The sequence below is a fragment of the Delphinus delphis genome, chromosome 1 (assembly GCF_949987515.2).
Source record: "Delphinus delphis chromosome 1, mDelDel1.2, whole genome shotgun sequence".
In the NCBI taxonomy this organism is placed as follows: Eukaryota; Metazoa; Chordata; class Mammalia; order Artiodactyla; family Delphinidae; genus Delphinus; species Delphinus delphis.
This window is the reverse complement of record NC_082683.1, coordinates 104,981,036-104,994,476: the sequence shown is the minus strand read 5'-3', so window position 1 is coordinate 104,994,476 and position 13,441 is coordinate 104,981,036. Positions and strand designations below refer to the sequence as shown.

Sequence of the window (13,441 nt, the reverse complement as noted above, 5' to 3'; positions counted from 1 at the left end):
TAAAATAATGCTTAGTAATTAATGTTTCAGTGCTCTGTCTTACTTAGAAATTTTGCAGTTATCCAATGAAATTTCATTTATTAATTCAACTTAATCCTAGTCTAAGGTTTTAACTTACCTAAACATTTTGGAAATTATCCTCAAGTTGACGTACTACAAAACATAATTGTTAAAATAAAATTTTATCAGAATAATGAGTCAATTTGGTGAAACACATTTTTCATATTTTTACATTTTTCATAACTGTAAGTATTAAGTAGAAATAATGACAGCTTATTTGATCAGTAAATCTGCCTAAGTCTGGGAACAATGTACCTACAACAGAATAAAATCTACATTTATACTCATCTGTGATAAATCAGTGAAGACTTAGCTATTTTTAGTAACTAAAATTATTAAACTAGCTTCACTTGCCAAATATTTACCTAAATTGTGTGAACTTGAATTCTTAAAACATTTCTGAGTTATTCTGTGTAAGGATACTTTTTAAGTCTAAAACATTGAAAACATTAAAAGTTCAATTTCCTTATTTTCTTGGAATTTCAGAAATATTCAATTTATGTAAGTGCTTATTTATCTCATTAGCTAATCAGAATAGAGATCCTTTAACTTAAGATAATTTATAATCTAATTTGTTAACACCAACCGGCAAGTAGGATAATATTACACCCTCACACAACTAGACGTAAAGATCTCTTGAATCAGATACATAGACATCCAGCCTGAAACAAAGGGAGTTTACAACTTCAATTCTGGAATTTCAGCTATGAGTCAGAATAAACACATAATTACAAAACTCACGGGTCCATTTCCTGTTCTCTTCTGCAAAATTCTTAATTACTTTGAGCTCCAGAGAGTCAACAGACAAACAGAAAAGACAAACAAACCAGATTCTCTGTCACCTCTCACCCAGTGAAATAAGATCTATCAACTATTAATCCATTTATAGAGATCATCAAATGAACAGACCATAAAACCAAACTCCTGATGGAAAAGGCCAATAAACTAGATTCTCTGTGAAGAAATGACCTGGGATACCCAACAGAAACAAAAATCTCTTTAAACTGTTAATTTATTTACAGAGATCATTAAATAGTCAGACCATAAATCCAAATTCCCAATAAGGAATAATTCACCCCATCCCTCAAATATTGGTGACCTGTGCTCTGATTGCGCTTCTCACCACAAAGGTGCAAACACAGAGGCTATTATCCTCGTACCTCACTCCATTTTTGCAACACCTCCCCTTTCAGCTGCAGTGACTTCCCAAAGATTTAAAGAGCAGGAACCCTCTCCCCCATTCCCCTTCATTTTTCTCTTTTTCCCCTCTTGGGAGCCAGACATCAAAGACTAGGACATTCAAAAGCAGCCATGTATGTGGGGAAAATTATTCATAGAAAGTGACTGTGCATGCCCAGGGAAAGGCAAAGTCTCAGAAGACACCTGAGAAAACCTTAAGTTTACACCTCAGGCTGGTCTTTAGCACAGAGATAGCCTACAGCAGTCAAAAAAAAAAAAAAAAAAAAAAAGCAAAAACAATAACAAAAAAACACAGCAAACCCTGGAGAAGGGACAGAATCCAATTTCCAGAGCCACTACATCCTCCAGTTTCAACCAAACAATCACAAGGCTTACAAAAGGAGCCTGGTATGTTTTGCTACGGTTCAGATTCTTTTGGCATTCCACAGTTACTCTGTGACTCAAATATCACTGTAACTTTTCTCCTTCCAAACTAGAACAAGGCCTTCATTCTTTGACAGCCCTGCAACACTCAGCCTCAACTCCACACCATGTTACATAGAAAGTCAGCCTGTGTTCTCTCCCATTCACTCATAATTAACGAAGTACTACTTGGTGCCAATGACTTTTACCATAAATGCAAATGCAGCATGCAAATCTCAAGGCATTACTCAGAAAGTAATTAAGCATATTATACAGAAAATTATCTTTTTCCCCAGATTATCAGCAAAATGAAAATACACTTTTAGAAGTTTTTTCAGAGAATGAGCAAACTCCCTAAATTAGTCCTATAAGGTACCAGGGGTACATGACTCTAGCTTAAGAAACACCTTTCAGTGTTTAGGTTCGTAAAGCAAGTCTTTATATTCCCCCATCAGCCCAGGAGTTCTCTTCCTTCTTGTCAGAAGACAAGAACAAAACATTTATTTTGTTGTCAAACGCACTTGAGTTCTAATCCCAGGTATGTCAATTAATAGCTGCGTGACCTTGAACAGCTCATTCAACCTCTCTGAGGTTGTTTTTCTATCTGTAAAATAGAAAAAAAAAAAGACTTTCTTTAGGATCATTGAGTAGATTTAATGAAATTGTTTGTCAAGGAAGGTATTAAATGGGGAGCACAGTCACATGTGTCCTATACTCCTGTAGCAAATCGTCTAAAGAAATAACACACTTGAATTGCTACTCTCAGTAATATTATAACTATATCGCCTAAGGCACTCATTGTCCTGGGATAAGAATCTAACAAAAAGTTTTGGCACTTGATTAAAGTTCCTGAGATTCATGGTGAGCAAAGTTGTCACAGGGGAAGAGGTGGATCTTCTGCATGAGCAGTTCTAGAACGAGGGAGACACGCTGTGCTCTGGAGAATGAGGGGATGGCCCAGCCTGTGACTGACTCTATAAACTCCTGGAAGCAGCTCTCCCAACACAGTGGTTGTTCTTTGGGGAACACTGGCTGAGCATAAGAGGGGGACATAAGAGGCAGTGGTGAGCTGAGAGCCCAATCATGGGCCAACACCTGGACCAAAAGTGCTTTTCCTGTAGCAGTAGTCAAATACATCAACTGAACATACCTGACCACTCTCTAACAATCAGAACGGTAGGGAGACCAAGAGCTGTAGCAGTAGACCAGTATCTGAGAGAGCTGTCTGCTCCTGTGAAGGATCCATGGACACCGGTGGCCTGGATGTTCAGAACCTCTGCTGATTTTTGAAATAGACTGAGTTTGAAAGGATTCTACTTGAAGAATTTTTTTTAATGGGAGCAAATATAAAGTGGCTTGCAAAATTTTTCACAGGAGAAGAGAGAGTAAATACAGCTTTATTAGGATTAAATTTTTCTGACTTCCAGTGTGATAACAGAGCAGGGAAATACCTTTAATGTGATTTTTTTAAGATTCTGCCTTTGTCTCAATGTCTCAAAAAGCTAAGCCTCTTCTTAGGACACAAGTGAACACAGTAGAGCTTGGGTTACAAAAACATGCCTATTGCCCACACTGGGGCCAAGCAACAGAGATGAGGGCTGACATGTGGAGCAGTCAGTGGGAAGCTCCGTTTGGCCGGACTGAAATGTGAGATGCTACAGACATAGAGGATAGACATGGGGGTGCGGGGTGGGGGTGGCGCGGTTGGGTTGGGATTTGTGGATTAACAGATGCAAACTATTATATAGAGAATGGATAAACAGCAAGGTCTTACTGTGTAGCACAGGGAACTACATTCAATATTATGTGATAAACCATAATGAAAAAGAATATATATATATATATATATATATATATACACACAACTGAATCACTTTGTTATACAACAGAAATTAACACAACATTGTAAATCAACTATACTTCAATAAAATAATGTGCAATGCTGAAAGAATCTTCCCCATAACTCCCACTTGCACCCCATCTCCAGGGAAGAAATATTTAAATGTTGAGTGGAAATAGTACTGAAATGTTAGATAAAGCGGATATCAGAAAGCAAGAACAGAGGAGGCTAAGCTGGCTCTGCTCCAAAGCTGTAGGGAAATTCTTGGAAGCCCGTCAAACAATACTTGAAAATATAGACAGCTGCCCAATAATGTTGTAAAATTTCTCATAACTTCTCAGAGAACAGAAGGGAGAGCCTCAGCCTTATAGCAGTTTAGAGGATTGCCCTAATTCATAAGTCAAGTTGCTGACATACACAGGAAGAAGAAGAGAACTTTACGTATCCTGTTACAACCCAGCAGACTTTTGAAATGAGCCATGGAACAAGGTCCTGCAAGCCTGGACCTGGTCCTGACCTTGGAAAGATCAGGCTCTTCTGGATCAAGTTCTCCAGAAGGAATTCAGAGAGAGGCATTATTGAAGAAATGTGCATTTACCGGAGAATTCATGGACCAACCAAATAGTCACTTTTAGTGAAAACTCAGGAGGAACAAGAAAAAGTGTCAATCCTGACTGTTCTTAGATAACAAATCAAAGAGCAAAGTTGGACCCGGAGGCACTTGAGGTTGAATTCCTGCCAACAAGGTCCTAAGGAATGGGAGAAACACGTCCCAACCTCAGGTCAATAATTTCCACAGAGAATGCAGTCATTTTCTACTGCTTAACAATTTATCACAAACTTAGTGGCTTAAAACAACACATTTGTTATCTCAGAATATCCATGGGTCAAGGGCTTCCACATAGCTTAGCTGAGTCCTCTTGCTTGTCCAGAGGCAACACCCAGATCATAGGGGCCACCACAGCTCTCTGTCTTCTGACCCCCACAGACACCTCAAACATGGTGGTCTGCTTCTTTGAAACTGACTAGAGAATCTCTCTCTTATAATGTAATATAAGCCCTGGAGTGACTATTCCATCACTATTCATCCTATTTGGTTGGCTAGAAGTAAGTCCCAGGTTCCATTTACATTCAAGGGGAAGGGATTACACAAGGGGTGTGACTCATTGGAGGTCACCTTAGGGTGTGTCTGCCATACACTAATACCATTCATTGTTGTGTATGTTTGTGCACATGGGCATGTCCACCTTGGTCTGTGTTGCCCCAGACTCAGACACTGAGACAAGGGTTCACATGGAATTGGGAGAAGATCCTAGGAAACCTGCAGGGGAGTGAGGAACTGAGACAGGGAAGGGAGGCAGCTAATAACGGGTGTGTGAATAAATTACAAACTATGGGCAATTTGAACCTTAATCCCTCTAAGGAACTCTGGAAGCCCGCCTGCTACACTTGCCTCAAACTTATCACACATTGGGGCAAGGGAATTGAGGTATTTATACACCAATAGCAGGCACTGAAAATGGTGAAGCCTGAGAGGATACAGGCAGAGCCAGACTGCAACTTTACAATCCCTAACGTCACAAGTGTGATCACTAGACTTCCACCCTGGTACTTAGCATCTAATTACCCTAAGAAAAAGCAAACAGAGAGGAGAGGAAGATGAAGGAATATGTCTGAACTAGTAAGTTAGTGGAATACCAGGTCTCTTCTTCTTATCTATCCCTTGGGGGCAGAATTTGTGAATCCAAAATTGTAAATATTTGTGTTACCGACCAGGGTTCTTGGCCTTCCCCAGTCAATAGAAATTGACTAGAGGCCAGACTAGAAATTCAGGCAAGTCTTTAAATTGGGGCCCCTGCTGCAGCAGGAGGAGCGGAGAACAAACAACAGGTTCCTTGCTTGCTTGCTCCCTGAGGGTGGGCAAGCTTGCTCCTTATATGGGGTGAGGGTAGGGGTGTGTCCAGGGGTTGGGCCGGAGAGGTGGCTGAGGTGTTTTGCCCACTGCTTAGGTGGTGTTGTATGCAGGGGGCATGTGCAGTACCCTGCTTTTGCTCCCAACACCCTGTTTTTGCTCCAGGCTCTTAAAAAGTGGCAGTTGGGTTTTTTGGTCTCTTTGTATCTTTTGGGTACAGAATTTGCCTCAACTGCGGCATGCACGCAGTTATTTTTAGTCCCATACAGTTTCTTTGTAACTCATTGCTTGAGGAGAGGTGTGTCCAGATGCAAGCATTGCAGCCCTGCAGCAAGGGGTTCCAGGTCCCACCAAAGGGTCCCAGGTCCCAGCCTGTCTCATTTGCAAATATTTTCTCAGGTGAAAATACAATGGGATGCGAATATTTTATTCACTATTCACAAGAACTTCTGGAAGAACTATTGAAGGCCAGAAATTCAGGCAGGACCATTCTCTGAGAGGGAAGCAGATAGAGCAAAAAACTATCCCTTCCAGGGAGCCATGCCAAACAGGGAAGGGAACTTGTTTGGAGCAGGAGCTGAAAAGATCCCTGGGCTTCCCTGGTGGCGCAGTGGTTGAGAGTCCGCCTGCCAATGCAGGGGACACAGGTTCGTGCTCCGGGCCGGGAAGATCCCACATGCCGCGGAGCGGCTGGGCCCGTGAGTCATGGCCGCTGAACCTGCGCGTCCGGAGCCTGTGCTCCGCAACGGGAGAGGCCACAACAGTGAGAGGCCCGCGTACCACAAAAAAAAAAAAAAAAAAAAAAAAAAAAAAAAAAAAAGAAGATCCCTGAGCACAAGGGGTAGAGCAGGGACACAGCTGAGAGGGGAGACAGAGAGGACCCCTGGTTGGCCAGGCAGGCAAGGAGGGCCTTCAGGAAGAACAAGAATATCTAATAAGACTTCTTTAGCTTATTTTTGAAGTATATAATATACACAAAAAAGTCTGCTTATCAAAAGTGCACACCTCAATGACTTTTCACAAACAGAACACACCTATGAAACCAACACCCAGACCAAGAAACAAAGCATGACCAGCACCCTAGAAGCTGCCCTTGCACTCTACGTCGTGGTCCGAACGTGGGATGGAAAAGAGTTTCCAGACAATGCGGAATGTCAAGAAGACAATTTATTAGAGGGAAGGGTCGCTGCCAGAGCAGCAGGCCAACTTCTTGATAGGGAGAGTCGACCCTCAGCAAAGGTTTCTGGTCTGTTTTTAGAGCCAGGGAACCTGCGAGTCATCTGCTGACTGGGAAGAGTATGTATACTTTCAGTATGCTGAGCTGGAGAACAACGGAGCATGCGCTAGGAGAGCTCTGGGACATTGCAATGGTCGCAGTGTGACAGAGTGACAGGAGTCCTGTAACTCTTGGTTCCAGCAATGTTGGCCCTTTGAGTTTATCTTGTTCTTTGTCCTTGGAGCACCACACTCTGTTCCAGTCATGACCCCTCCCCCAAAAGGTAACCGCCAGCCTGACCTTGAACAATATGACCAGCTTTGCCTGTTTCATAGTTTAAGCGGAATTGTACCATCTGTACTCATTTTTGTCTGACTTCTTTCACTCAGCATTGCGTATGTGAGGCTGTTCATGTCACGCATAGTTGTATATCGCTCATTCTCATGCTGTGTAGTAGCGCATTCTGCAGATATGCCACGTTTTATGTGTCCATTCTACTGATCATGGGCACTTGGGTAGTTTCTTGAAATGATTTAGTTCATGTTTTTGTGGGGTACAATGCAACCTTCTTCTCTGTCTCAGCACAAAATCTTTAATCAATGATGTGTGATATAAGGGGATTCTTTAAAGTGAATGCAAAGAAATGCCAGGTGCAGTGTTAGGGACAGTGTGGGGTAGAAGAGAAGCCACAGGAGAACCAGGCACATCAGGTGGACTTTTTTTTTTTTTTTTTGATATCTTGAATTACTCATTTAGAATTCATTCAACAAAAGTACATTCAAGTCACCTAGTCAGGCCGACTAGAACCAGGCAGATCTAGAGAGAGGTCTCTAGTGGAAATCTGTTGTATTTTTTCTTCTTTCTTTCCTTCTTGAGAAATTCCATATAGTTTGGAGCTGTGGATTATAAAACTCCACTTACGTATCAAGGGAATGGGTATGTGACCCAATAAAAACAGTTTAAAGTTTCTTTCTCTGGAATTTGAATGTTGAGAATTGAAATGTGTTTGGAATTGAGTTACCTAATGTACACCCTAACAGAAGGTTTGTGAATTCATGCTTCTGTGATTCCCAGAAGGTCCCCAGTTCCTCTCCTTCCCAAGGCTATAAATATTCCTTCTTTCTAGTGTGCTTAGGATTCTTTTGTTTGCCACCAAAGAACCTGAACTGTTGAAGCTCTTGTGACCTAAAATCTCTCCCCCATATGCCTACCTAAATTGTTTTGGAAATTTTCACATTAGTGATTCCTTGAGGGTCTACAGTGAAAAGAGATGCAATACTACAGCTATTGTATGAAAGTATTGGGGAGGGAATCTCTAGTAAGCTAAAATTAATTACTGAAACATTAGTTGTCATAGATTTATCAGTTCTCATTTATCATTCCTTCATGAAGGGATAGAATATAGAATGGATAGTTTTGGGTTAGAATGAGGCAGTTTTGCACATGACAGCCCTCCAGATGAAAATCTCTGGGCAACTGGGAGAAGGGTACAAGGGTGTAGGTAGTTGTCGGCTCAGTGGAAGGAGGCTGTTGGAGACAACTACCAATGGTCCTCTATATCCACAGGCTCCACATCCACAAATTCAACCAAGCTTGGACCAAAAATATTCAGAAAAAAAAAATCCAGAAAGTTCCAAAAAGCAAAACTTGAACTTCCCAGGCTCTGGCAAATTTATACATAGTGTTTACATTTTATTTATAGCTATTGACATAGCATTTACATTTTATTGGGTATTACAATAATCTAGAGATGATTTAAAGTATATAAGGGGATTGCATAAGTTATATACAAACACTATGTCATTTTATGTAAGGGACTCAAGCATCTGCAGATTTAGGTATTCATGGGGTTCCTGGAATCAGTCCCTTGAGGATATCAAGGGACCACTGCATTGTCAACATACTGGTTAGGCCAGTTTAACTTATTGTATGTAGCCAGTAGTATGGCCTCCTATCCAGAACAAATGGCTCAGAAAGAATGTTTTCTGATTTTGTTTTTGTTTTATTTCCCCCCCAGTGATTCTCATGTCCAGCAGGTTTGGGAACCACAGAGTTAAATGACTTCTTATAATAACTTTGCATTAGATTTTACCTTGATATGTTTTTATTGCTCATTTTTAAGTGACATTAGTTTCCTGAGCTTTTAAAAGGTAGTGTGGTTCGGGGTAGATTTTCTAACTTTACTGAGCTCTCTCTTTTGTTTTTGTGCAGTGTTCAGAAATACGGCAGCTAGCGGTCTGAGATTTCCTGGCTCTGTTCCACTCCCCCGTGTTTACCTCGACCTTCTCTTTCCTTTGTAGCTGTTGTTGTCCTACGCAGTTTTAATTCCACTCCCAGCAGTTTCTATTCAGTGTCCCTCCAATCCTGGAAAAGAGCTCTTGTTCTTACTAGAGTTCACATCCGGCTCCCACTCTGTAAGAATCAACTGTGCGTATCTCTTCCCAACTTTGTACTCATGTTAGTAGCTTGCAGTTGGCCATGGCAGGAGTATTTATACCATGGAAATCAGCAAGCACCACAAATTGGACTGTTAAACAATTACCAGCACACCACTGGCTATGCCACTCTGGCTCTTGAGATCTTACTGGGGAGTTGGGAATTGGAGCTTGTACTCACTGGCACTGGGGTGGACAAAACTACTCCCATTTTGAGCTAATGCCCCTGAATTAGTCTGTCGGCTCTCTGGCAGTTTCTCATTGGCTGTTTAGAGGTTCTCTGGTTCTCCAGGTCCTCAGACACACCACTGCTGCCCACTGTTTTCTTCCTCACAGGTGCCACAGCAGGTTTTATGACTGTTGGTTTATCCTCATCCACTTGTATTTTGGGGGTCACAGGGATTCGCTATCACTTAGTTTTATTGCAAATGTGTATGAGATTTTGGTTTTCCTCTACCTGTTTTGATGTGAGGATTCAGAAATTCAAAGACAATGCCACCACTGTATTCCCAGAATCTACAAGTTGGATGACTTCCAAGATTCGTTCCAGCTTTGAAATTGTCTGGGCTCAAATCACTGAAAACTCTTTTGTGAAACAGTGAATTGGACCCAGATCTGTCACTGGCCTCCCATGAACCCCCCAAAGGCCTCCTGGGGCAAGAGCTGGAGGGCTGTTGATCAGTCTCAGCAAAAGCTTTCATAGAAGATCCTTCTTAGCTACCAAGCCAAGCTTCCCCCTTTGAGCTTGATGACCTTTTACCTGCTTCACACAGACTCTGAATTTCCACCAGCTTCCTGGTCACCATTTAACTCATCAGATACTAAAGTAACACAATAAAACAAAACAGCGACTTCCCTTGTGGTGCAGTGGTTAAGAATCCGTCTGCCAGTGCAGGGACACGGGTTCCATCCCTGGTCCGGGAAGATCCCACATGCCGTGGAGTAACTAAGCCCGTGTGCCACAACTACTGAAGCCTGCTCTCTAGAGCCCGTGAGCCACAACTACTGAGCCCGCGTGCCACAACCACTGAAGCCCGTACACTCTAGAGCCCATGCTCCACAACAAGAGAAGCCACCACAATGAGAAGCCCACACACCACAACGAAGAGTAATCCCTGCTTGCTGCCACTAGAGAAAGTCTGCGCGCAGCAATAAAGACCCAACGCAGCCAAAAAAAACAAAAACAAACAAACAAAAAAAACTAAGTTTGAAATCTTTACTCTCCTCATGGACAGCTACTTTTCTGGAACTGCCTCCTCCAGAAAAGAAGATTCCAGGACTCAAGGTCAGGAAATATCTTCTCAGACTTAATGTCAGTTCCTCATTTGGCAAATAACATAATTTTCCACAGAACTGGACTGGAGAAAGGAGTAAATTTACCTTGAACATTGTGGAAAGGTATGTGAGATATAACTTTCAAATAATAATATTACTTACTCTATTAGTCAGAGTTCTCCAGAAAAACAGAACCAACAGGATATACATATATGTGTATATATATATATATATATGGAGAGAAACAGAGAGAGAGAGATTTACTATAAGAAATTGGCTCATATGACTATGGAGACTGACAAGATCTGCAGTCAGCAAGCTGGAGACCCAGTAGAGCTGATGGTGTAGTTCCAATCTAGTCCGAGGAGTAGCAGGCTTAAGACCCAGGAAGAGCTGATGTTTCATTTTAACCCTGAAGGTAGGGAGAAAAACAACGTCCTGGCTGGAAGGTAGTCAGGCAGGAGGAATTCCCTCTTATTCAGGGGTGGGTTGGCCTTTTTGTTCTATTCAGACCTTCAACTGATGGAATGAGTTTCATCCACATCAGGGAGAACCATCTGCTTTATTCAGTTTATTGATGTAAATGTTAAACTCACTTAAAAATACCCTCACAAAAACACTCAGAATAATGTTTATCCAGCATCCTGTGGGTCAGTCAAGTGGACACATAAAATCAGCCGTCACAATTACTAACATTTATTGAGCAACATTTATTGATTGAGTACTTTCCAAGTATTAATTACTTACAAATGATCTCATTTAATCCTCACAAGCTGTAAAATACTTTAAGTTATTCTTCCAATTTTACAAATGAGGAGATTAAAGGTTGAGATGTTAAATATATTGACTGAGGTCTCATAGTGAGTAAATAGCACACTATAAATAGCACATTATAAAATCTAGGATTTTATACTTTCTGTTTTCCTTTCCTTCCTTCCCTCCCTCCCTTCCTTCCTTCTTTCCTTCCTTTCTTCTTTTCCTTTTTCTGTTTTCTTTCTTCCTTCCATCACAAATGATGGCCTCAAGAAATGAGCAGATCTTACTTCACATTAGCGAATAGCTCTTTATGTGTTGATTTCTACATAACAGCATTCGATTTGTAGCTGTTGACCCAATAAAGGATGAATGAAAGCTTCTCATGAGGTAAGAAGTGAGAGAGTTTCTAATCATTCTCCCATTCCATACTGTGCCAGCATCTCCACAAGAGGCATGAGCAAGATGGTGCTGTTTGAAAAGCTGTCACGTGGAGTCTGGAATGGATCTGCTGGGACTAGGGGCCACTGAGGGCTATGGTTCTGCCTAAATTAGTCAATTCTAGAAGTGGAGAGAGACCAACATTAGCTGTGGTGAATGGTCTGGGAAGTGTCTAGTGGGGGTGAGTCAGGCTCTGGAGAATGGGTGACCTTGCACAGATGAGAGGTATGGGAAGAAAGATATGAGAAGAACATTTCTTTGGGGAGTACACCATACAACATAATAGTGTATAAATAGAAAGTGAAGGGGGAAAGTGACTTTTAAATTAGAATAAAAGAAAACCAGTGTGGGGATGGGGGGATATTTGAAGTGAATTCGCTCACCCATTACCAGTTGGAGGTGCTTAGAGTTTTCTCTATTGATGTTATATCTTTTTCACCTTTAATATATCTGTTCAGAAACCATCCATAAAGATACACATGAAGGCGATAACCATGCTTGTGATGGAATCATGGTATGTTTTCTGTTTGCTTACCAGAATTTTTCAGAAATGAGTTTTGTCTTCATATTAAGAAGAGAACAATCAAGGAAACTTCCTTTGTGGGAAAAAAAATCACATTTGCTGTCCAGATGTTTTGACTAAGAATACCAGATATTTAACAACAATTTTCAGGCATCAGAGTTTTCACCAGAGAAGGAGTCCTAAGTCCTTGGCACCATCACTTGAGCAAAGCATTTCATTTTTCTGTGCCTGTTTACTCCATTGAATGGCTTTAGTACTGGACTTTTTGTCTAGATCCTATATCCTCATAAACAAACATGAACTGATTTCAAAATGAAGGGGGAGAAGTTTCCAATGGGCACAAGAGGAAATATATTCTGCCCTCTCATCCTGGGCTTACAGGTCAGCCAAAAGCCAGACTAACCCAATTGTTATACAGAGAAAATCCTTTATCTCAAGTTACAATAAAAAATGACCTGCAGGTATAATGATTGTAGTTTGATTTCCTAGATTTTTAGACCCAGCAAAGTTGCAGGCTGCCAAGTTCCTTCTTTAAACTTCTTTGCCAAGTTCCTTCCAATGATTCTTCCTCTCGTCTCTTGAAAGGTTAACAACATTCACACAAGAGAATTTCCCTTCATTTTCCCAGGTCTAGCTAGCATGCATCAAATAAGATGCACAGGTTCTTTGGCAGGAAGAAATGTGGTAGTGGGCAGGGAGAGGAAGCTTCAGATAAGGCCCAGTGATATCTACAGATCCTTTTCAGCCTGTAGATAGTGGTTCATTTTCTCATCCTTTCCCGACACATAAGGGTAATAATAATATTCATTTATTAAACTCTTACTGTGTTCAGCGCCTTGCATGCATTATCCCAGTTAACCATCACCACAACCCAATGATGCAGAACTATTATTCTCCACCCCTAGCAACTGAAGAAACTAATAGGAAACTGATTCTAAGACATTTTAAACGACAATTTCAGGTTATTCAAGTAGGATACGGAAAAGTTAAGATTCAAATCCAGATCTGCCTGGTTCCAAAGTCTATGTTAATACCTCTGTACTGTAAGATCATGTAGCCATGGATATGGAATTTGTGGTTTTACCAGTATTTATTCTCCCACTCTCAGCTCCCTCCCGACCCCACCTTGACAACCACTTCTATTTGTATCTGTTTTTATAAAATAGGTATTTTTGTTTTGTGAGTAAACTTGAGTAAATATTACTTTACATTACATTAGCATTACCTTTAAGACACATCCACGTTGCTATTTGTGTGTTTAACGTGCTGTTTCTAACCATTTCATAGCACTCTGGGTTGTACTTCCAACCACATTTTACCCATTCTGCCTGCAGTGATGGACACCCAAATTACCTCCAACTCTCTGAAGAGTTCAGTTTTATTT

General features: G+C 41.1%; 1 protein-coding gene across 1 annotated transcript in view; it reads left to right on the top strand.

The window, feature by feature from the left end:
* Positions 1-6,894: 6,894 nt before the first annotated feature.
* HMGCS2 (3-hydroxy-3-methylglutaryl-CoA synthase 2) overlaps positions 6,895-13,441 on the top strand; it is a 30,422-nt gene continuing 23,875 nt past the window's right edge. Inside the window, 2 exon segments of the mRNA XM_060009558.1 lie at positions 6,895-6,913; positions 11,993-12,048. Coding sequence (XP_059865541.1) covers positions 6,895-6,913; positions 11,993-12,048 — 75 coding nt within the window.